At 42.5% G+C, this 25247-nt stretch overlaps 1 protein-coding gene across 1 annotated transcript in view; it reads left to right on the top strand.

Moving 5' to 3' along the window:
• HECW1 (HECT, C2 and WW domain containing E3 ubiquitin protein ligase 1) overlaps nt 1–25247 on the top strand; it is a 184102-nt gene that overhangs the window by 143278 nt on the left and 15577 nt on the right. The window contains exons 13-22 of the mRNA XM_033166078.1: nt 1881–2011; nt 3351–3472; nt 6377–6562; nt 8111–8245; nt 11416–11521; nt 12994–13090; nt 16149–16232; nt 18570–18679; nt 19675–19795; nt 24895–25008. Coding sequence (XP_033021969.1) covers nt 1881–2011; nt 3351–3472; nt 6377–6562; nt 8111–8245; nt 11416–11521; nt 12994–13090; nt 16149–16232; nt 18570–18679; nt 19675–19795; nt 24895–25008 — 1206 coding nt within the window. The remainder of the gene's footprint in view (nt 1–1880; nt 2012–3350; nt 3473–6376; nt 6563–8110; nt 8246–11415; nt 11522–12993; nt 13091–16148; nt 16233–18569; nt 18680–19674; nt 19796–24894; nt 25009–25247) is intronic.

Here is a 25247-nt window from a genome sequence, read left to right as displayed (position 1 = left end):
TTCTTTTTATTGTAATTGATTGATTGTGTTTTTGTGTTGTGTTTATGTATTGTACTTCTGTATTGTTAATGTTGGTGTTTATGTTATGTTTTTCTTTTGTCTTAATTGAAAATAATAAAATCTTATAAAAAAAAAATAGAATGCCCTCCTGGAGGATGTCAAAGAGTTAAACAACTATATAATTTTTTGTAGACATCTGATGGCAGCCCTGTTTCGGGAAGCTTTTAATGTTTGATTTTTTGCTGTTTGATTTTTATTCTTGTTGGAAGCTGCCCAGAGTAGTTGGGGTAACCTAGTCAGATGCGTGGGGTATAAGATTATTATTATTATTATTATTATTATTATTATTAATTATACCAATTCAAATGCCGTAAACACCTGAGAAACCTAAAGCATAATTCTAATAAACTTTAAATATAAATTACCTAATTATATTTAGCTAATAATATTGAACTAATACTCAAAATTTGCCAATCCAAGCCAGTAAGCCTACCTAATATCAAGAAGAAGAAGAGTTTGGATTTGATATCCCGCTATATCACTACCCTAAGGAGTCTCAAAGCGGCTAACAATCTCCTTTCCCTTCCTCCCCCACAACAAGAACTCTGTGAGGTGAGTGGGGCTGAGAGACTTCAAAGAAGTGTGACTAGCCCAAGGTCACCCAGCAGCTGCATGTGGAGGAGCGGAGACGCGAACCTGGTTCACCAGATTACGAGTCTACCGCTCTTAACCACTACACCATACTGGCTCTTAAGAGTGCATGTGGCCCTCAGCAAGTTTTTGAGACTCCTTTGGGTAGTGATAAAGCGGGATATCAAATCCAAACTCTTCTTCTTCTTCTTCTTCTTCTTCTTCTTCTTCTTCTTCTTCTTCTTCTTCTTCTTCTGATTCACACATAACACTAAGCCAAATCGTGGATAAGCATGAAGGGTGGGTTATCATGGTTATGCATGGAGCAAAAACCATAGCTGTTTTGCTTCTGTCCTGGTCCTAGTTTTACGGGAGCCAGTTTGGTGTAGTGGTTAAGAGCGGCAGACTTGTAATCTGGGGAACCGGGTTCGTGTCTGCACTCCTCCACATGCAGCTGCTGGGTGACCTTGGGCTAGTCACACTTCTCTGAAGTCTCTCAGCCCCACTCACCTCACAGAGTGTTTGTTGTGGGGGAGGAAGGGAAAGGAGAATGTTAGCCGCTTTGAGACTCCTTCGGGTAGTAAAAAGCGGGATATCAAATCCAAACTCTTCTTCTTCTTCTTCTTCTACTTAGTGCTACATGTGAGCCCAGGCTCATTGTTTGCTTCACTCCAAACAAACCCAGGTTTGTTCTTGCCTTACTGCTCATGGCAGAGAGGGCTTCTTTAATCAAACAGGAAAACAACAAAGTGGCTTTGTGGCTTTGTCACTCAGCTGTACAGGGAGGCCACACTTTGTTGGAATTTAGATGTACAGTAGACTGAAAACATATTCTCCCAGGTACTTTCAAAAGTCACTCAAGTATTTTCAATATTGCCTTCCGAGCTGTTCTATTTTTGATAGATTTCTTGTCCTTTTGTTTTAATATTTTCAATTAATTGTCTATAACATTTGGTGTTTTTCAAGCCGAAATGCAGTTCGTTAAAGTTATAAAGTACCGTAACTAACAACTTAAAGCAGCCTTTCTCAAACTTGGGTCCCCAGATGTTGTTGGACTACAATGCCCATCATCTCTAGCTGCCAGGACCCAGTGGTCAGGAATGATGGGAGCTGTAATCCATGAGAAAGGCTGGTATTAAGTCTGGCTTAAAGTCTAAAAGCAGGACACAAAAATGCTATGCAGAGGTCCCCACATTTGTAATGTGCGCCTGACTAACATATTTTACTTCCTCCCCTTTTTCAAAACCAAGGTACCAAAATATTCAGCGAACTATTGCTACAGAAAGAACAGATGAGGACACTGTGGTTAGCAGCAGGGTAGAGAGGCTTCCCACTGGAGGCGGAAGTGATTCTGAAGCAGATCCTGCCCAGCCAAATTCAGGTAAGACATTTGCATGAGTCAGTGCTGTATGGATTGGTGTCCTCCTCTTACTATGGTATTGTACGAGCTTTGTATGTGGTTGGGGGGGGGGGAGCATCACATTTCACAGATGCTTCTCGGTGGGGGTCTGGTTCTCACTGTTGTGGTAAAGTCTATGTTGGGGCAGAAAGTGGTGGGTCCCAAGCGTCATTGCTCTTCCATATTCCCTCCAGTTGGTTTATTTATTTCATAAAATTTATATGCCGCTTGATTGTAAAAAAAATCCCAGAGCAGTTAACAAAAAGCTAAAACCGTAACATCAGGAAAAAGATTTAAGATTTAATACATTAAATGCACAAGAAGTTAAGATACTTGAAAACTTATGTCAGAGCAAGGAGGATTCTAGCTTAGCCTTCTCCCTAACATTTTTATTTTTTTTAGAATTGCTTTCTACTGAGGAGCATTATCATCATTATTGTATATTTATTTATACCACCTTTCCCCCTGACAGGGACTCAAGGCAACTTACAGATAAAATAAGAAAAGCTAAAATCATGGGGTGGAAAACAACTATTAAAAAAAACAATTAAACATTCCAGCATGTGCACCCCCATCCCCGTTCCATATAGGGGTTTCTTATGGAAACCAGGCCTAACAGCCAGTGCTGTTGAATGTTCTTCTCATAGAATCAAAGAATTGTAGAGTTGGAAGGGACCCTGAGGGTCGTCTAGTGTAACCCCCTGCAATCCAGGAATCTCAGCTCAAGCATCCAAGACGGGTGGCCATCCAACCACTCCTTAAAAAATACCTCCAAGCAAAGAGAGTTTACTATCTCTTGTGGGAGTCTATTCCACTGCCCTATAACTCTACAATCCCAGGAGCTGGAAGTGATACAGTACAAGGAAGATTCTACTACATGATTTTGCTGAATGTGCAGCTTGACTCTTAGATCAGGGCACATTAATTTCAGCTTGTTTTATGTATGCATGTATGTATGCATGCATGCATGTATTTACATTTTTAAATAACGTTTTCATACTTCTGTCTACTCGTCTTCTGTGACTGTCAGAGATAAAAAGAACTACTCGCTTTTACACTGGATATTTACTTATAAAACTAAGTTGGAAAGATGTTTTTGCCAAAAAGCCAAGACTTAGCTAAAGGAATCGACCATTAAGGAATTGAAAACACAAGAAGCACAGGTTTGTTGGGGAGGGTTGTGCCATGAATTAACTACCTTTCTGTAACTACCAGGAAGTTGGCCAGAATCTGTGCTTTAGAGGAGGGAACAACTGGAATAGTCACTCAAAATTCAAATGTTATTTTGCTGTGTATTACATGGAAGCCTTTTTATTTTCAGAAATTAGAAGAGAAGTACCTGTTTCACCTGTGAATTCTCAAAAAATCACTTTGTTGCTGCAGTCTCCAGCTGTAAAGTTCATCACCAACCCTGAGTTTTTCACGGTGCTGCATGCAAACTATGTAAGTGCTTGAGCCTCAGTTATCTTGCAAATTGCTGATATATTTTGATAGAAGCATCCAAGTCGCACTTCAGTTCTCTCTCTGCACTTGAGAATGTGTGACAGAGAATGAAAGTGATCAGAGAAACTTTGCAAAAACCAGAATTGCAGAGAGAGAACTGAATTCTAGGGAAGAAAATACAACTGAATTATCCAAGTGATAAATTCATCCCCACTTGAATTTGTTCACCTGGATGGTCATGCAGAAGAAATTTAGCTTTGCAACAGTCCAGCAGCATGGTTTGCAAAAACCCATCTACATGTGCCTCCTTTTTGAAAAAAGGAGCATTTGGTGGTTTGCAAATGTATGATATCAAACCTTATCACTGAACAATACATAACTACAATGAGATGTTTAGTCATTGATCCACAACAGAGTATTGTTGAGTCATGCTTGTTCAAGGGGAATCATAATTGCATAAAGGTAGCTTTTCTCACTGCTAAGATATTTCAGAAGATGTTGGACAATTACTGTGCTCATCTGTGTCTGCCTTAATAGACCTGGATCTATATTATACTCCTTATGCAACATTTTGGTTAGCAAGGCTACTAGCTTGTCATATGTACAACTCATACGCTTCCCATTTCTCCATCCCTAACACATTCCTGTGTAAAAATAATCACTAAATCAGTATTTTACCAAACCCTAACCAAGTATCTCAGAACAGAGGTTTTCAGATCCTGGAATGCCTTTGGAAAGCTTCACATGGGGTTCCTCAAGGAGAAAATCAGTAGTAGGAGACAAACTTCCCTGAGAGAGAACTTGTGTGGCATTACTGATCTCCCACCAACCCCAAATGGTTTTTAAAATCATAGTTCCGTGTTAGTGTCTATACTTCATGACAGTGAATGAGGCTTCCACCCATTGCAGTGCTGAAAAGCTAACCTTTTTGTTGTTGTTGTTCTGGAGGAAGCTTCCAAGGGATGAAGAAGTATCCTTGCAATGCTATCCAAGAGTTACTATGACTTTATTGAATTGCATTAATTGTTTTGATGAATTTGTTGTTGTTTGCTTTATATGCTTTTGTGTTTGATGTTATAGCAGTTGCAGTGCTTGCTGCTTTTTAAATGGTGTTGTGGTTATTGTGAACCCCTTTGAACTCAACATTTGTTGTTGGAAAAGCAGAATACAAATATTAAATCAACTCATCTCAACCCCTAAAACACGCAGCCAAATGGGAATGTTGTCCGCATTCTAGGTTGCTTGTTCATTCATGCAAGGCCATTGTGGTGTTCAGCAGCTGCTTCGTGCCATAGATGAACTGACTAGAATGCATCTGAGAATAATGTGTGCTATCCTGGGGCTCTTTGGCAGGTGTTCAGGGGTTTCTTGGTAGGCAAGTTGATGCAAAGAAGTTCCCCAGGAAGTTGAAAACTTGAAAACTGCACTGTCACAAGGCGAGAAAGTATATGTCAATTATCTCCACTGTTTTGGCAAATGCACACTTTCCCCTCATAATTGGCTAAGCAGAAACAAAATACAGTTTTAAAAATCATTTCAAGGTTTCTCTGAGAAGTATGTTGGAATGACTGGTAGAGACGTAAGCAGTTTTCTTAAGATCCAGTTTTAGTGTGGTCAGGGGATTCAAATGCTATTCAGAAAACGTCTAAGATTAATCTGAATATTCCTCTTTGAACTTTTTGTGGCTTTCACTTTATATTAGTAGAGCTTACATCAAAGCAGGTATCAAATTAATTTGAACAGAGCAACACCTTTTCTGTTACAACAATGATTTTGATTCTGCCAAAGAAGCCAGAATGACCTGCTGAAACATCTGTTAAGGCAGTCATACAAATTCCACTTATGTAAAAATAATATGCTACATAAATTTGGGCTTAATGTCGTTATAATATTTTAACCGCAAACTCCAATTAAAATTTAGAAGCATTAATTATGGCCATGAAAATTCAATTGGAAAATATTATCCAGCAGCTGGAACTGAAATGGAAAACAGATCTCTTCTTTACTTGAAGGCTTTAAAAAACCTATGAATTTTTTGGTCTCTTTTTAAGGTCTCAGAGAGCTACTAAAATGGTCAGTGAGCTGGTGGTGGAATTCCAGAGTTTGTACTACTATGTTTCTGTAATCCCAACCCCAAGCTAAACAGCAAGAACATTATCATATATTTCCAGAAATTAATGATCATTCACTGTGTGTGATCATAAAAACTTAGCAAGTTACAGGTGTGCTGGAGCAATGTGAGAGCCTCTTCTATGTGACTACATGATATTTCACTGCAGCGATATCTGTAGGAAGGAACTGGAAGGTTGAGGCAAATGATATGATTCCTTCCCATGCCAATATCATAGGCCCTCAGGCTTACTTACCAGAGCCACATGGCTCTTTCTTACAGATGTTTCTACAGCGGCAAGGGACCCTCTGAAACACAGGAGGATACATGGTCTGGCAACTAGAGACCAACCATGTCTCAATTTGATCTGGAATAATCTTGGTATTTGTGAACTTTCTTGCTGAGCATTTAAAGGCTCTTAATGTGTGAAACGACATACATGCAGCAACCATTTTAGGTGTCCAAATGACATGCAGGTCCTTTTGGACCTAGAAGAGGGATGGAACGGGGACAGGAAGGAATGGAACCCACACATGAAACGGTCATTGCCTATATTAAATGCATTCAGAAATGTAATGTCATATTCTTTGGGCTCTTCTGTAAACAACCAGACTTTGGAGTCTAGCAGCTCACAAGGCTCTTAGAAAACAGCTACATGATTTACTATTTCAGACAAAAGGGTTTTGGGGGAGGGGGTTGCTGTATGATTCATGCATATTCTGGAAAACGTCATTAGAGTTGACACATTTGCAGTCATGAAAGCTTTGTTTTCTCCTCCTGCTTTTCGTATCCAGAGTGCCTATCGAGTGTTTACCAACAGCACCTGCTTAAAGCATATGATTCTAAAGATCCGCAGAGATGCTCGGAATTTTGAGCGGTATCAGCACAACAGGGACCTGGTAAATTTCATCAACATGTTTGCTGACACACGGCTGGAGCTTCCCCGCGGCTGGGAGATCAAAACTGACCAACAAGGCAAGGTACAATCATTTATACAATATTGAGTTGTCTGCAAATTTATCTGATTAATTTTATGAGGTTGGCCAAGAATGCCCAAGGGAGAGGTGTTAAAATGTATTAGCTTTGAAGTTTGTGCCTTATTCTCAGGTGTCTCCTCCTGAGTCATTCAGTGGCATACACATTAATAGGCTAAGTATATGAATTTGGGGATCTGACTACATTTACAGGACGCAACGGCCAGTGCTGGCTGTCTACAGGCAATCAGGCCGCTGAGGAGTCACATAGGACCACAAGCAGCTCAGTCTGTGGGGGTGGCCCAAAGGGCCACAATAAATGTGATAATGTGTACCCCTGTAAGCCCCTGAGTGTGCTGCTAATAGAGAAGTTCGCCGTCCCCATTGGGGCAGAAAAACAGCTAACACATAAATCACAAGCCACAGCATAAAGCTAGAATGCAATTTGCTACAAGAAGAAACACAGCATATAATAGAATGCAAATGGCTACACGTAACTTGCTACACGTAACACAGGTTCCCAGCGCACACAGGCTTTTGTAACAATGCGAAGGCCATGGGTGGGAATCAAAGCTGGGTGCAAGTGCAACAACTTGAGATGAGGTAATGAGAAATACTTTCATGCATATGATTGGTGTAACAACTTGAATGAGGTAATGGTGTATATCAGGGGTCGGCAACGTGCGGCCCATGAGCCGGAAGCGGCCCACAAAGACCGTTTTACCGGCCCATGAGCAGCCCGCTTGGCGAGTCCCCCACGTGCTGCACTAAATGGGCACAGTGCGGTGCAGGGACTTGCTGAGCAGCGCTGGAAATCGCGTCTGCACATGCCCAGATGCCGAAAATCGCTTCTGTGCAGGTGTGATTTTCGGCATCTGGGCATGCGCAGAAGTGATTTCTGGCGCCACAGACATGCTCAGATGCGATTTCCGGCGTCACGCTGCGCCAGTCTGGCCCACGGACAATCTCCGTGGTAGTGATCTGGCCCATGGCCGGTAAACCTTGCCAACCCCTGGTGTATATGATTGGTGGAAATTGAAATGCTTTGTAAAAACTTATACACAGTGGATGCTCGGGTTGCGAATGTGATCTGTGTGGGAGGCACATTCGCAACCTGCAGCGCTGCATCTGCACACGCGCGGGTCGCAATTCGGTGCTTCTGTGCACACGCGAGCGCCGAAACCCAGAAGTAACCCATTCCAGTACTTCCGGGTTCAGCGCATCCATAACCCGAAAATGCGCAACCCACAGCAAGCGCAACCCAAGGTATGACTGTATACCCCCTCTTGCCACTAGGAGGGGGTCCAGACTTTGCGGAACATATCCCACTGGATCAATAAATGGCTGGACTTAATCTCCTCCCGGCTCCTGAGTCTTATTGACAACAGACTTAGGGGGTTTTATAGAGCTTGACCCCTTGCAACAAGTAATTGTTCAAATGGAAGAGCCAGGCCTTTTAGAGGACCATTCAGAATCCTGTTGAATACATTATTTACTTTGGTTGCTTTATCAGTTTTGTAATCATTGTTCTTTTCCAACATTATTTTATTACAGTCCTTCTTTGTTGACCACAACAGCCGTGCTACTACTTTCATTGATCCCAGGATCCCACTTCAAAATGGCCGCCTACCCAATCATTTGACTCACAGACAGCATCTTCAGCGACTCCGCAGCTACAGTGCTGGAGAGGTATGTTTTCTTCCTCTAGTTCATAAGGATTTCTGGATAAATGGGTATATTCACAACAAAGCAATTTCTTCGCATTCACCTTGCTAGCTTTATAATTTGTAGGAAGTGGCTGGATATATAATAAATTATTATAATATTGTGGCCTGAAACCTGGGAGGGAGAATGATGATGAATTATAATTCAGACACGTATACCCTATTAACTGAACCCCTATTCAGCCCATTCAATACTTGGTAGATACCAGGAGCAGGCTACACTCACCCTGACACGGTCTAGTAAGAAAAGAAAAATTCCAAAAGATTAAAAGTTACGGATTAAGCCATATTGGGCAGGGGGCAAGAAGGCATATCGTAGTGGGAAAGAAAGACAGAGCTTGCCCAGCTATGAGTTGCCAGTGTGGTACAAAAAAATAAATGACATTATCAACAGCTGCAGATGTTAGCTTCAGCACAGCTATCAATACCTCTTCCAGCCCTCATATCTTGTAAAGTGATTAGAACAGATTTATATCTGTTTGTTTCCAAGCAATTCATTTGCTGGCTGTCAACAGCAGATTGTATCTTGGCTGTGAGTCCTGGAAGACTTGCTCCCTGCCTTGCAGGCCTTTCCCACGAGGCCTGGGAAGGAGGGGCCCTGACTGACTCCAGCTACAAAAGCTGAGGCTATTGAACAGATTCTGGGACTGAGGTAGAGTTTAAGAATTTTAGGGGGTGGAGAGTTGCGTCGTGAGTTGTTGCTATTACTGATTTTTTTATCTTTACTTTTAGATCTCCTTATGATTTGTGTGGCAATTGTTTAATTTGATTGTGTATTTTTTCATGTTGTAAGTCACCTTGAGCATGGAAAGGCAGCATACAAATAAAATGATGCATGCGTGCATGTTTTTATTTGCAGCTGCCTGTCTTTAGAACTGGTGCTGCCCATTCACAGATTATACAGTTGCCTAAATTTTCTGTAGAATGCACAACTTCAGGGTGTGGGTCCTTCTGTCATTCATAAAACAGAGACACAAAGCACAGGCCTTGGGGGGAACACTAACCGTTCTGGCCTGGAGTACGCTGGCATAGTAGCTGGATGGGCCATAAGACAGTTCTAACAAACTAATTAGCAAGCTAATTTAGGAAGGCCCTGGGGCCAGAAACACATACAGTATATACTTGTGTATAAGCCGACTTTTTCAGCACATTTTTTTTATGCTGAAAAAGCCCCCCTCGGCTTATACTCGAGTGAGGGTCCCTGGCAGAGGCTGTTGTCGGCGGTGAAGGAGAAACAAGCAGCCCGAAAGCAGCCCTTTTGCGCTGCTCCTTCCTCCTCATCCGCCTTTGCCGCTACCAGCCTCTGCCTCTCGGCAGCACCCTAGGTAGGCTTATACTCGAGTCAATAAGGTTTCCCAGTTTTGTGGTAAAATTAGGTGCCTCGGCTTATATTCGGGTCAGCTTATACTCGAGTATATACGGTAAAAGACTCCTTCTCCTTCTATGTGGAGTGGTGGTGAGGATGGCAGGTAATGTGTAAGGTTATGCAGCCAATGAGAACAGGCCTTGGTGCCTACAGGCTTTTTGGGTGAGGGAGTCTCTTAGACCCATCCTTCTGACACATGCTCAGCCTTAATTGGGAGCATGCAGTTCTCCAACATTTCTTAGAAGCTAGGGTGCACTGATTCTTCTTTCCTTTGTGTATTCCCCCTGCCCCAAATTGCAAAGAAATATTATGGTTGGAGGCCGGTGTCTTACCTTTTACCAGCTTTGTCGTCTTTGTTGTTCAGGTGAATTATCTGCTTTGTAGATGGGCTTTGTTTCTGTGACAATTTTCATGTTGGCTTGTTAAGTGCTTAAATCTATCTGAACACAATAGGAATAACTCCACTGAGGCTGATATAATGGTGCCTATCACATACAAAGAGAGGCAATCAAAAGCAGGCGGTTTCCTTTCTTAGCAATCAGTACACAGTGTGTTTATATTTTCAATAGTAGGCAACATCTTTTAAAAATTCTTTCATTAGTGTGCAGCAATTTCTTTATCAACACTTGCGTTGCTATATTGGCTGGTTCCTCATTACCTATATGCTACATGTATGTTGTCCTTTTCCGAAGTGATTTGTCACATTTAGCTACTTTTTATAAATAGATAAAAAGAGCTGGTGCTTTACTGTGATACAGAGATTGAATAGGTGCACATGAAACCTTGAATTTAACACCAACTCCTTGAATATGTGCATTTTCTTATTGCGATAATGCTCAAATGCCGTAGATAATTATTAATATTTTTGATTTTGAAAAACCGGCTGTCTGAGGCTGAAAACCTGCACACAGAATAAGTGGCCCTGATCCAAATGGGAAGTCCATAGCTATTGAGGCCTGCATACATCCTCTTCAGAAAGCAGTCACACTTAATCAGCTTTTGGCAAGGAGGGAGGAGGAGTAGAGCAGCTAAATTCAACCCCTCTCCCTTTACCTCCAGCAGATTTTTGGTGAGATTACAGTTCTTTGAAAAGAATTTACTGCATACAGTCTTGTCTACTGGATAAAGGATGAGTTGAATGCCTGGTTGTTGTGTATGTATGCGGCTGGGAACACATGCATATTGTGTCTGCCTGGATTAGTATATGACTGGGATTTATGGACAAGTAAAGCGTAAGAACATAACAAGAGGCTGCTAGATCAGGCCAGTAGCCCATCCAGTCCAGCGTCCTCTTCTCACAGATGCCTGTGAGAAACCCACAAGCAGGACCTGAGCACAAGAGCACTTGCCTGTCTTGTGGCAGATCATAGGCCTCATGGCTAGGAGCCACTGATGTGCACAGCGCAGGAGTACAGCTAAACTCTGGTCATTATTAAGATTATCTTTCAATTAATAACATAATGGCACTCTTCATATTTTTCAAATCCTATTTCAGAACTGAGGTTGATAACCATCAAACACTTTTTCCTGTTCTACCTATAGTCTCACAGATAAACACACACAGAGAAAAACACCAACAACTATTTATTAAATCACACAAAGTATTTTACTAGCAACTCCTCAGTCGGTAGAGTGTGAGACTCTTAATCTGAGGGCAAATCGCACCTCCCTCCCCCACACCTTGGGCAAAAGATTGTACAGGGTTGGACTAGAATCAGATGATCCTTGTGGTCCCTTCCAACTACAATTCTATGGTTCTATCATTCTAGGCATCAGAGGTCTCTCGAAACAGAGGAGTTTCTCTGTTGACCAGGCCAGGCAACAGTCTTGTAACCGCAATTCGAAATCAGCACCATCATGAGTCTTTACCTCTGGGTATGTATGGTTGCTTTTCAATGAGTTTACATTGTAGCTCTTTATAAGTAGGAAGAAAACAGCATCTTGTGTATTTTTTGTGTACTCTTGTTTTTTCTTTGTGGTCCTATGCAAAGAAAGAGAGGATGAATGGCTGAAACAAGTCTCTCAGCTCCATTGGAGTGGGTGGGTGGGTGGGTCACATCGAGGTTTGCAGAGCGAAAGAAGTGGGCAGGAGAAGGATTAAGTACCCCCTCCTGCCTGCTGCTTCCCCACTTCAAATAATAATAATAATAATAATAATAATAATAATAATAATAATAATAATAATAATAATTTATTTGCACCCCGCCCATCTGGCTGGGTTTCCCCAGCCACTTCCTTCCTTCTTGGTTGCAGCTTTTCAGCATTCACTCAGGTTCCTAGATCTCCTTGTGGTGAGCATTTACTTTGCAAGTCACTTTGAACATATGATGAAGTGGGATAAAAGGGCTTTGAATAAATAAACTTCTCCCTTAGGTGAGGTAGCCTGGACGGCTCTAGGAATTTCCAGGAGTATTTTAAAGCCCACCTCCCGAGAAGCAGGCCTTCTTCAGTTGAGCTTTCATTGGCTTGTATCTCTCCACTCCTTTACCTGTTGATCCCGCTTTCCTTCCCCAAGTGTCTTGGAGAAGAGTGAAAGGTTGCAGGAGGAAAGAGTTCCCTGGAGCCTAGAAATTGCCAAGGGACTGCCTGGTGGGTGGCAAATGATGTCAAAGGCATCATTTATTTACACAAGGGAATCCTAGGTTGTATTATAAATCCCATATTTCCTTGGCGGAAAATGGGGTGTACAGTGTCCTTTGCATCCGTATGTATGGGCATTCTGGAGTATTCCTATATGGAGTATTCCTATATGCACTAGGAAGTGATATATATGTGTATATATTGTACATGTGTACGTGAAGGAGCGTCTCCACCCCCGTCGTTCAGCCCAGACACTGAGGTCCAGCTCTGAGGGCCTTCTGGCGGTTCCCTTACTGCAAGGAGTGAAGCTACAGGGAACTAGGCAGAGGGCCTTTTTGGTAGTCGCACCCGCCCTGTGGAATGCCCTCCCGGCAGATGTCAAAGGGTTAAACAACCATATAATTTTTTGTAGACTTTTGAAGGCAGCCATGCTTCAGGAAGTTTTTAATGTTTAATGTTTTATTATGCTTTTGTATATGCTGGAAGCTGCCCAGAGTGGATGGAGCAACCCAGTCAGATGGGCGGGGTGGTGGTGGTGGTGGTGGTGGTGTGTGTGTGTGTGTGTGTGTGTGTGTTCTGCCTTGAATCCTGGTAAGCAGTGTATCTTTTAGAATACGGTAGGTTTCATTATTTGTTATTTACTTACTTTACATGTTACCTTTTCCACCAAGGCACCCAAGCGCTTTAATATTTAAAAATGCTAAAACAACAGAATAAGTTTTCAACTGAAATTTCCATAATGTTTGTGTTCTTTCCCCCTGATCCAGCATACAATGATAAAATTGTTGCATTTCTACGCCAGCCCAACATTTTTGAAATGCTGCAGGAGCGTCAGCCAAGTTTGGCAAGAAATCATGCACTCAGGTACAGCTTTCTGTAGTTAAATTATTTCATACTTTTGCTGCATGTAAAATGCGAGAACCCATAGATTGGTGGTAGAATGGGCTTTATGTGCGCGAGGTCACAGATTCATTCACTGGCATCTAAAAGAGATCTCTGCTATATATAAAGTATCTACTGTATATTCTGGCGTATAAGACTACTTTTTAATCCAGGAAAATCTTCTCAAAAGTTGGGGGTCGTCTTATACGCCGGGTGGAGAATCTGTGGTCGAGTATATCTCAAACTCTATATTTTAGCTGGAAAAGTTGGGGGTCGTCTTATAGACCAAGTCGTCTTATATGCCAGAAAATACGGTATATGGAGAATCTTGCTGACTACTAATACAGATATTTTAGCGGCAAAGCATTATGTGCTGAAAAGCAGATTGTAAGCGATGCTTATAACAGCAGAATAAACCCCAGTCATGCATAGTCTAAGAAACCTCTTGTTCTGGTGTATAAATATAACCAAAAAACCCTGGGTACTTGAGTCACAACCTGTGACCCACAAAGCCAAACACAGTCCAACAGCCACATATTATGGTTGGGGCAAGGTGATTATTTATTTATTTATTTATTTATTAAATTTCTATGCCACCCTTCATCCAAGGATCACAGGGCGGTTTACTGTATAAAAACAGAAAATACATAAACTAAAAACAAAACAGTAACTGCCCCCCCCCCCGAGTTTAAAAGGATTGTTTAATTAGCCAAAGGCCTGGGGAAAGAGGAGTGGTTTTGCCTGGCAGCTTCAATTTGTTGGCTCTTATCCTGTCCATTACTGAGACAAGACAATGGTCCAGCACATCCGCTGCCACAGGTGCAGATGAAAAGGTAAAGTAGAGCTGTGTGTCATCGGCATATTGCTGACAACATACCTGTACTCCAGCAATCCAGGTGACCCCACTCAGTGGTTTCATGTAGATGTTGAACAGCAGAGGAGATAGAATTGAGCCCTGTGGAACCCCATGGGATTGAAAAGCACTCCCCAGACATCACCCTCTGGAAACGACCATCCAAGTAGGACCAGAACCACCACAAAGGGGTGCTAACTCAGAAGGATACTGTGGTTGATGGTATTGAAAGCCATTGTGAAGTTGATGAGAATTAACAGGGACACATTTTCCCTGTCTCTCTCCTGACATAGATCATCCTACAGGGCAACCAAAGCATTTTCTGTGCCAAAACCGGGCCTAAGCTCCCAACTGAAATGGATCAGTTTCCTCCAATAGAACCTTAATACACACACAACCTCAGAAACTCCATTGTTGCAGTCCTAGACCGGCAGCAAAAGCAGGAGGTTTATTGAATGGGCTCTCACATACACATGGTGGAATGAATTGGGATTTTCAGGGAGACCCTGAGCTGATGGAAGTAGCATTACTTAACTGTCACCTGTCAAGGATGTTAATTTTCACAAACTCCACTGTGGTCTGGGCTATCAATAAATTCTGTTTTATTACAAATGTAATAGAGAATATCCAGATTTTCATAGTGAGATTTCCCCCCACCCCTGCCCAATTTCCTTCACCCACCCACCCCCATTCTCTCATTTTTTTTCTAGCCTTGCTTGCCAACTTGTCTTATTTAGTTCTGAAGACTAGTCAAAAGAGACTTTACTTTGGCTCCAGTAACACAAATCTGCTGACTAAAATATACAAGTCAATAATTCCTGCTGTATTTAAAATGAACATTTCTGTAGGCACCATCAAATTATTCCAGTTTTTTTCAAAAAAGCACCCTAACTAAGTAATAGCTCTCCCTTCCTCAAAGAAGTAAAAACCCTTGTATCTTCTTTTTAGCAGTGAACAGATTTGACTATTACAAGGCTGAGGCAGCTAGGAGGTGTGTAATGGGATTTGTAACATGATCCATTCATCTTTAGGTCATTTTCTTCAACTCGCATGTTAGGTCACTGGTGGCCAAAGGCCTCTGGTTGTCCAGCAGACTGGTTTTAATAAAAAAAAATACCACTGGTTTTTCTTCCATGGTATACAACACTTTAATCATGAATTGCATAAAACAAAGGACTCTGGGTGCCTCAGGCCGAGCTTATTCTTTCACTTGACATGGTTCCACTGAATTTGCTCCCATGCTCTAAGCCAAATCGCTTGCTAGACAAAAGTGAGCATCTCGAAATAAACCTTAGTTCCAGTTCAAAGTATTCCAAGGAGGGGGTGATTGGCAGCAGAAAAACAACAGGGAATTATGCTTTGCCTTTCTCCCATTCACTTCTCTTCCACTAGCTCATCCCCGCCCCCGCCCCCCACCACCATGGGGGGAAATGTATGTTAGACCCTTGTATCTGAGATAAACATAGGTCTAGAAACCCAGTAGGAGTAAAAACTGTCGGAAGAGGGCGAGGTCTTGCAGGAGAGTTAGGCACCCTCTCTCTCCAATGCAGACTGCTTTTCCTCTGCAAATCACTCTTCCTATTTTAGAACTGGGAAATTGGCCTGCTAAGCTAACATTACATGCAATTAAAAGGTAGGCCCTCGGTGATTTGCCTACTTTCCCCCATTTCTCTGCCCTCCTGTGTCTCCCTGCCACCACCAGTACTGTGAAATTCCATACATGACTTTCCAGGTTTTACAAAGCCTTCTACTCCTGTTTCCCCTTCTTAACTTTTCCTCAAGTATCTTTCTTTTCCCTTTACACATCCTTCAGATTCTTCTTTTCCAACCCCTTTCCCACTCTGTACCTCCTCTTTAGCCTCTGAGCATCTTAATCCCTTGCTTCCTTGGGTCCTCCCCCCGCCCCCAATTCTTCAATATCTTTAAAAAGCTTCTCACATTTATCTCTAATGCTCACATGAGGTTTTAATTTCAGACAATCTAACATCATTCCCTTCTCTGACACATTCTGGACTGCAAACAAAATCCAATGGAATATAAATTTATTTCACTCAAGACATTGATTTTAGTATTCAGGTTGTTTCTCAGCAGTAACTATTTTTATATTGGCTTTTTGAAGAGAAACAGAATTGGGGTTGCAGAAACGAGGCACCATTGCAACTTCTTTCTGTGTTGTTCACTTTACAGGGAAAAGATCCACTACATTCGGACAGAAGGTACACATGGGCTTGAGAAGTTGTCCTGTGATGCAGATTTAGTAATACTACTGAGGTAATAAAATTGGCAGTAATTCTGTACTTTTCATCCCACTTCTAAGCAGTCGCTTCCAGCTGCTACCCAACAAGGCACACCCCAAATCCTGGGGAATTTCTATGCATGTATCAAGCACAATTGAGAGAATATCAGTGCTGAGTTCCTTACAGGAGAGGCAAGAACATTAATGCATCTTGTAAATTGGGTTTTTAAAAAAATCTAGATCTACCTCAGATAAAATGAAAATATTGGCAAAAGTATGTCTGTAGTTCATACTTCTAGGTTATTAAACCCAATATTAGTCATTCTCTGAGCAGAGCCATTGAAATAAATAACATCTACTCTGAGTATTACTCAGTTGGCTATTAACTGTTGTCCTCCTTTGATAGTTTTCTGATGTAAAAAGGCTTCTCTTGTCCAATTTTTAGACCTACTTATGGGGCAGCCTGGAGCCTATGCCCAACTTAGGATAGATTGAAAAAGCTAGGTCTAAGGGAACCTCAACCATCTCATGACAATTCAGGGAATAGGGCTCTGGCATTATTTATTGTTTGTAGAGCTGACTGAGTAGGAGGAGGAAGTGTGGCAGCACCGACATTTTGGAACTCCCTGCCTATTGATATCAAAGCAGGTATTTTCACTGTATTCTTTTCGACGCCTGCTGAAGACATTCTTATTTAGTTTAGAAAGTTGGTATGTGTTTTAATCTGTATTAGTCTATTTTATTGTGGTTTTAACTGTATTTTTTAAATTATAGTTTAGTGATAATTTTATTGTTTAATCTTTTTGGAAGCTATTTCCTACAGATTGAGGTAGAATCCTGACAAGACAGAAGTACTGTTTTGGGGGGGCAGAGGGTAGGCAGCTGTGGGGGACTCCGTGGTCCTGAATGGAGTAACCGTGCCCCTGAAGGACCAGGTGCGCAGCCTGGGAGTCATTTTGGACTCACAGCTGTCCATGGAGGTGCAGGTCAATTCTGTATCCAGGGCAGCTGTCTATCAGCTCCATCTGGTACGCAGACTGAGACCCTCCCTACCTACAGACTGTCTCGCCAGAGTGGTGCATGCTCTAGTTATCTCCCACTTGGACTACAGCAATGTGCTGTATGTGGGGCTACCTTTGAAGGTGACCTGGAAACTACAACTAATCCAGAATACGGCAGCTAGACTGGTGACTAGGAGTGGCCACCGGGACCATATAACACCAGCCCTAAAGTATCTTCACTGGCTCCCAGTATGTTTCAGAGCACAATTCAAAGTGTTGGTGCTGACCTTCGAAGCCCTAAATGGCCTTGGCCCAGTGTACCTGAAGGAGCGTTTCCACCCCCCATCGTTCAACTCGGACACTGAGGTCCTCCTCTGAGGGTCTTCTGCTGGTTCCCTCTCTGTGAGAAGCGAAGTTACAGGGAACCAGGCAGAGGGCCTTCTTGGTAGTGGTGCCCTCCCTGTGGAACACTCTCCCTTCAGATGTTAAGGAGATAAATAGCTACACAACTTTTAGAAGACATCTGACAGCAGCCCTGTGACAGGAAGTTTTTAATGTTTGATGTTTTACAATTTTTTAGATACGCTGTAAGCCTCCCAGGGGACGCGGGTGGCACTGTGGTCTAAACCACTGAGCCTAGGGCTTGCCGATCAGAAGGTTGGTGGTTCAAATCCCCGCGACGGGGTGAGCTCCCGTTGTTCAGTCCCAGCTCCTGCCCACCTAGCAGTTCAAAAGCACATCAAAGTGCAAGTAGATAAATAGGTACCGCTCTGGCGGGAAGGTAAACAGCGTTTCTGTGCACTGCTCTGCTTCGCCAGAAGTGGCTTAGTCACGCTGGCCACATGACCCAGAAGCTGTCTGTGGACAAACGCTGGCTCCCTTGGCCTCTAGAGCGAGGTGAGTGCCGCAACCCCAGAGTCGTCCGTGACTGGACCTAATGGTCAGGGGGACCTTTACCTTTAAGCCTGCCAGAGTGGCTGGGAAAGCCCGGCCAGATAAGCAGGGTGATAATAATAATAATAATAATAATAATAATAATAATAATAATAATAATAATAATAATAATAGCAACAACAATAACAATAATGGAGCATATAAATTTCATTAAATACATAAAATAATAAATACCCTCTGCCACCTCTCACTCATTGAAGTCATTCTCTCTGCTTGTTTTTGGGGAGTGACTGCTCATGGCTGGTGGGGATTTGAAACTTAACAACAGATTTTAATCAATAGAATGCTCCCTGTTAAAACATAATAAAGTGGTGGACAAATTAATAATTGTAGTTCACAGATTCCCCAAACTGCATACTTGTGTGCGTTTGTCACATGCAAATGAAGCAAGCCTTCTCCCATTTCTCACCTTGTCAGCCTCTTTGAAGAAGACGTCATGTCTTACATCCCTCTTCAAGCAGCTTTCCATCCTGGCTACAGCTTTTCTCCTCGCTGTTCTCCCTGCTCATCACCTCAGAATTCTCCAGGTACGGCACTGGGAAATAATATTATCTGGTCGGATGCTTGTTTCTTGCTTCTCAAAATGTTTTGTGTGATAGAAGAAAGAGGCGGGGGGGGGGGCTACAATGTTGTCTTTTTTTTTCCTTAAGTGGCTATATTTTTATTTCAAGATATGTTGATAGAAGGGACCAGGTGGCGCTGTGGGTTAAACCACAGAGCCTAGGGCTTGCTGATCAGAAGGTTGGCAGTTCGAATCCCTGCCACGGGGTGAGCTCTCGTTGCTCGGTCCCAGCTCCTGCCCACCTAGCAGTTCGAAAGCATGTCAAAGTGCAAGTAGATAAATAGGGACTGCTCCGGCGGGAAAGTAAACGGCGTTTCCGTGCGCTGCTCTGGTTTGCCAGAAGCGGCTTAGTCATGCTGGCCACATGACCCGGAAGCTGTCTGCGAACAAACGCCGGCTCCCTCGGCCTATAGAGCGAGATGAGCGCCGCAACCCCAGAGTCGTCCGTGACTGGACCTGATGGTCAGGGGTCCCTTTACCTTTACCTTTTATGTTGATAGAAGTGTGTAAACAGAGAATAAAAGCACCTTTGAAGCAATGGAGTGGGGGAGATAATGGAGTAGGGAAGATTCAGCAGGCGTCCCATGCATGTGTCCCTTTGGGTGCAAAAATGCAGATATCCCCCCACCCACCCCACACACTTTGTATCTCTACAGGGCAGATACATGAACGATAAATGTACTTCACACACACCCACACCCACATCTAGTTTGGCTTAAAAATCTTAAGGAAACTAACATGGTGAGTATTCTGATGGAAAGAAATCCTTTTGAAGCCCTCCAACAGCCCCACATGCTCCCCATGGCAATTGCGTGTCAGCTTCCAAACATTTGAAACAGGCCGTATGTTGTCACTGTGAAATAAATGTGTAAGGTGCCTTAGCGAATGTTGATTGAAAACATTGCTTGTACGAAGTTGCAACGCTTCTTTAAATGCTGTCTTCTGTTTTCCCCTCGTAAGGCTTGCAGCGGGCCAGTGCAAGAGCCCCCTCTCCTTACAGGAGAGATTTTGAAGCCAAGCTTCGCAACTTTTACCGAAAACTAGAAGCCAAAGGATTCGGTCAGGGACCAGGTAAAATTAAGTAAGTGTGTGTTATTGAATCCTTCCTATTATTTTCCTGAGGGCAAGTAAAAAGGGAGGGGAGGGGGCCCTGTTGGGAAGGTTTACAGTTTAACTGGCAGAGACAAATCAAGGACAGGGAACAAAGGAAAGGGCAAAATATTCAGCTTATGATCTTTGAGCATTGAAGATGGGCAGGTTGGAGCATAGGAAGCAAGAAAAATCTCCCACTCATCATGTGTCATCTAGAGGGAAATGCTAGTGGTGGTTAATGGTATGTTGGTGATTTGTGGTCCATTGTTCTAAATGTAAGAAGCCCCTGATCACAAGAGATCACAGAGCCACTCGTTAACTGGGGTGAGGAAAGCAGGGAGGGCTGGCAACCGGTTGCCCACCCCTTCCCAGCCCAACATACCAGACACCCTTCTTCCCTAGATAGACCTGTTTCTAACTTTCTGGAAAATTTCTGGCAATTGTGCAGCTGAAGTGTGCCTGCTAAGAGAAAATGCTGCCGCCGCCTTTTACTCAAAACATTCACTCAAAATTGTGCAACCAGGCAAGATTTCTAACCCATAAAAATTCTAATAACAGATCCAGAAGTTAAATACATGATGTACTGTATATAGATGCTGTGTATGTTGACTTTCATAGCTGATACTTAGGGCCAAACTAAAACATTACACATAAGTAAGGAGATTTGAATGTATTTAAAGATGTTTCTCCCTGGGATTAGCTCTATCCATGGAGACAGGATTTTCAGCATAAGAATAGTCTTCTGAATCAGGCTATTTCCACAGCATCCATTTGCCCCATGCTTCCTAGGCATGGGTCCAAGCAGTTTCCTGTTTGCCCTGTTGCTTTCCCCAGGAAAACCTTCTCTTTAGCGCTGAATCAGAACAAACATCAATCTGCCGAAAAACCCAACTGGTGTTTGCTCCGATTCAGCATTAAAGAGAGGGTTTCCCTGGTGGAAAATGGTGGGACAAGCGGAAGTCTGGATGAGCCATCACTGCTCCTGAGGGAGTGAGTTCCATAGTTTGACTATGAACTGTGTGAAGAAGGACTTTCTTTTATCTGTCCTGAATCTTCCATAGAATTGGAGGGTGTCCTGCAAGGTGTCAGGCAGTGTTCAATACATTTCCAGAGCCCCGTAGAGAACACCCTGTTGGGAAAACGTTTATCTGAGTGTTTATTGTTGCTTTAATTTTGATTTTAAGTAATTGTTGCATGTCATGTGTTCAATGTAAACAAAGATATATCTCAATGCAAACATGTTAAGCAGTATAAAGATGAAAATGAATAAAAACCATGTTACCAAAGCAAAAGAAAGAAAACTCTGCTGGGGAGGAATAGTAGTCGAAAGATGATAGGCATGTAAAGATTTGAACTCTCCTTCTCCCTGATTATTCAGTACAGATTGCCCCTCTCAAATCTGCTTTTCCGTATGAGAAAGGAGCCTTTGTGGCTTAAAGACATGCATTGCGGAGTAGTTGATAGTTTGTCTCCCTGCCCCCAACACCTTGGGCTTAATTGTGCCTTTTAAGGCACCCACCAGTATTGAAAAGTAAAGTTTTCATAAAGCTTTTTATTTCTCAGTATTCCTTACCATGCTTTCTGAATATTTTGAGATCTGACCTCTATAATTTTCTGGTGCTGGGCTGTGCAGTTCACATTCTGAGTGGTTTGGCAGCAGACTTGCCTATCTGTACCCTTTTCCAAGGGATAGTCAGAAATATACAATGCCTCAGCCTTGAAAGTTCAGGCTGGCTTCAGTCCCAAACCACTTTCGTTGTGGAAATAGCTTTGAAAACTAAACAATTAAATCTAGACTAGTGTCATTGGCAGAATATGCTACCATGAGCCAGGAGAAGCCCTAATTGCTGATTACTAGCTCATGCCATCTGATCTTGCTATGCAGGTTCAAGGAGAGGATCCGAAAAAGGGTAATGCTCCGTTCCTAAGAGGGCTGCATTGATTGAAGTATTATTGAACACTTGAGTGCTTCTATTGAAGGGGAGCTGAAAAGAATGTGAAATTAGACCATTCCAATTCTGTATTTTAAAATAAGCATTTCTTATACATGTCAAATTATTTGGATACATTTCTAAAACCTTTCTCCATATCTAATACATTTATGAGAATGTTGAAGGTTGTAGGCATACTATAGGACATGTTCGGGCATTGCAATCTGGGAAGACACTTCAGCTTGATATGATATGAATATTAAAGAATCTTGCATACCTCTGTTAACAGCTGAAACACTGTACTTATCCTGGAGCCAGTGTGGTGTAGTGGTTAGAGTGCTGGACTAGGACCTGGGAGACCAGGGTTCAAATCCCCACTTGGCCTTAAAGTTCATCTTGACCCCAGTCACTGCCTCTTGGAGTTGTTGTTGTGATTAAATAATGATGGGGGGGGCAACCATGTATGCCACCTTGAGGATGCAAATGCAATAAATAATAAAATCAATATCAGTCGCCTAAAGGCCTCCTTCTGCAGTAGGTACTGGCACAGCCCCTCACAATCAGGTGGGCTAATGAAAAGCCCAACATAGAAAGCCCATACGCCTCAACATTCCTCAGATGAAAATAGGGACATTTCTCAATCCCTCCTTGACCCCCATTCCCCCCACCCCTGAGTATTTCTTATCAGAAGAAGGGTGGGGGCCACCACTGCTACTCACATGGGACCTCACACGCCTCCACCATCCTGAGAAAATTCTTCAATCCCAATCTTATTTTATTATTTTGTAGATTTACAAAAAGAAAAACATACACCAGTAAATAAAATTTAGAAAGCAGCAGGATTAAATGCAGACACACAAAGCATTTTTTTAAAAAAGACTCCTTATGCTCCGCTCTTCTCCCCCTTCTTTTCTTTAAAAAAAATATTTTAGGTTTCAAGAGTTTACAAATTTGATACATATTTTCCCAATTCACATTCATTTCAGATTTGACTTCCCCTCCACCCCTCCATTGTTTTCCCTTATTTTCTAAAATTGCTGCATATTATGATTATTCTATGTCATATCTTCTCCACAATATTCTCCAGCACATATTTTACTGCTGTTCTTCATTCATTTAAACATTAGGAAGAACTTCCTGACAGTAAGAGCTGTTCGACAGTGGAATTTTCTGCCAAGGAGTGTGGTGGAGTCTCCTTCTTTGGAGGTCTTGAAGCGGAGGCTTGACAGCCATCTGTCAGGAATGCTTTGATGGTGTTTCCTGCTTGGCAGGGGGTTGGACTGGATGGCCCTTGGGGTCTCTTCCAACTCTATGATTCCATGATTCTATGATTCAGATCCTACCTGCATCTTTACATGTTTACAATAATTCTTTAAATATTCAACAAAGGGTTTCCAATCCTCCTTATAGTCTGCATCTTCCTGATCTCTATTTTTTATAGATTTGCCAAATAAGCATATTCAGTCAGTTTTGACTGCCCCTCTTCTTTCGCTCTGCTCCCCCTTTCTTCCCACCCTGCCCCTCGGAGCCAGTGCGTCACACAGGGCTGGGCCTTGGTGGTGGCAGCCTCTTCTTGGCAGCTCTCCTGCAGCCACTACGAGCTGCCCAAGGGAGGAGGCCAGCAGCAGCCATGGAGAGGCAACAGGCTGCTCCCTCACAGCAGCTACTGCCACCATCGCTCAGGACAAGCGCTGGCTCATCCTCCTCCCCGATCTCAGCACTGGTAGAGCTGGTAGGGGAATAGGGACATTCTCGCATTGAATCAGAAGCTGGGGTGACTTTCATAATTCTGGGACTGTCCCTGGAAAATCGGGGCACTTGGGAGGGTAAGGAGGCCCCCCCATGTCCTCATATGCCAATAAAACTAGGAATGAAACCAGCTGAACATCTGTTCTGATGTTTACAGTTCTGTATGTTGCAAATTTTTAAGCCTCTTTGGGACCCAGATGTGGTGAAAAATGGGCCTTACTTTTTAAATATATAAAATCAACCCAGGTGTGGTTATTAGCAGCTCTCTGGAGCAAGCACAGTGATATCAGTTTTAATTTCCCCAAGCAAGACATACTCACTTGTGAGCATAATTATACTAACTTTGTGGTATAATTCAAAATGGTCATAGCAGTGTGTCTGCATGCAGTTATCTCCAGTAAAGATCCTGAGTAGTATTGATTATTCCCCAAATTAGCATTTTCCATGAATGTGTATGTAAGATATGGATTCACTTGCATTTGTGCACAGACACATAGCTGTCATCACAGGGAGGAAGCAACATAGGAGCTGGACTATATGACACTAATTTGGTGCCTTCCTTAGCGCACAGGCTGTGCCCAAAAAGAATGGGAATTTTAGAATGTGTAGCAAAATTCAAAGACCAGTCCAATTCATCCTATCATCCCAAAGTAAGTGGGGCATGGGTGAAATGGAATCCTTTACGTCCCTAAAGAATCCTCACTTGTCTCATTCATATTAATACTATGAAAGCGCACAAGTTTATCAATGGAAAAGCAAGCATATGTTTAAAATAGATTTCAAGGTAAGTAATTATTTGATTCAAGAAGAGGAAAGGAGTAAGCTCATAGATGTACAGTAATGTGCTGGTTTTTGGGTACACTGTACTAAGAGTGCAGTGTATGTGTTTGTGTATGTGTGTGTAATTTGGTAAGCTTGCCTTTAACTGAACTGAGTTGAATTTCTCCCCCACAATGAATTATGTAGAAAATTGCAAACTTCTCACACACTTTCCACATTGGATTTCTGCAGGGGAGGGGAAATAGCAGCTGCTAACTCAGAGAGCGGCTGCTGTAACAGCAGAATGGGTATATATGAAAAGGACAAGCAAAGGAGATGATGGTGTAAAAGGTAGAGCCACCGTCTACTTTCCAGGCTCCCAAACAATCCAAGCCAATAGTTCTCTGCAAAGAACTTTTGCTTTGGCATCTGAATTGAGCCACTGTCTACCCATTTTTATTCCCATGGAACTTCTTAATGATGAAAAGCAATGGGTCAAATGGGTTTTTTCTGCTTCATGTTTGTTCTTCACAAACTGATAAGGTATCATAATAACTATCTGTGACCAATGCTTACAAAATAATAATTTTAAAATTCCAGCAGTCCCAATTTTAACTTTTTTTACTGTCTTTCCTCTACCTCATTGTAGGTTAATAATAAGGCGTGACCACCTGCTGGAAGGCACTTTTAATCAGGTGATGGCTTACTCTCGGAAAGAGCTCCAAAGAAACAAACTCTACGTCACATTTGTTGGAGAGGAAGGGTAGGTACTGAGAAGTCTGAACCCCCTGATATGCTAAGCCCCATGGCTAAAACAGGTTTGTTTTCTGCAGTTCTGTATGCATTGAACTTCATATGAAATATGGCACCCAATACAGCTGGCACAGAATCAAAATTTTTTAAAAGTCCACTTTCTGGTGTTCAGCATTCTAGACACGTTGGAAGTAGTCAGCCCAATTCAGAAAACAGCAGAAGTGTTAGAGTTCCAGTGCATGCATGGTT

The sequence above is a fragment of the Lacerta agilis genome, chromosome 12 (assembly GCF_009819535.1).
Source record: "Lacerta agilis isolate rLacAgi1 chromosome 12, rLacAgi1.pri, whole genome shotgun sequence".
Classification (NCBI taxonomy): Eukaryota; Metazoa; Chordata; class Lepidosauria; order Squamata; family Lacertidae; genus Lacerta; species Lacerta agilis.
This window is presented reverse-complemented; position numbering and strand designations above follow the sequence as displayed.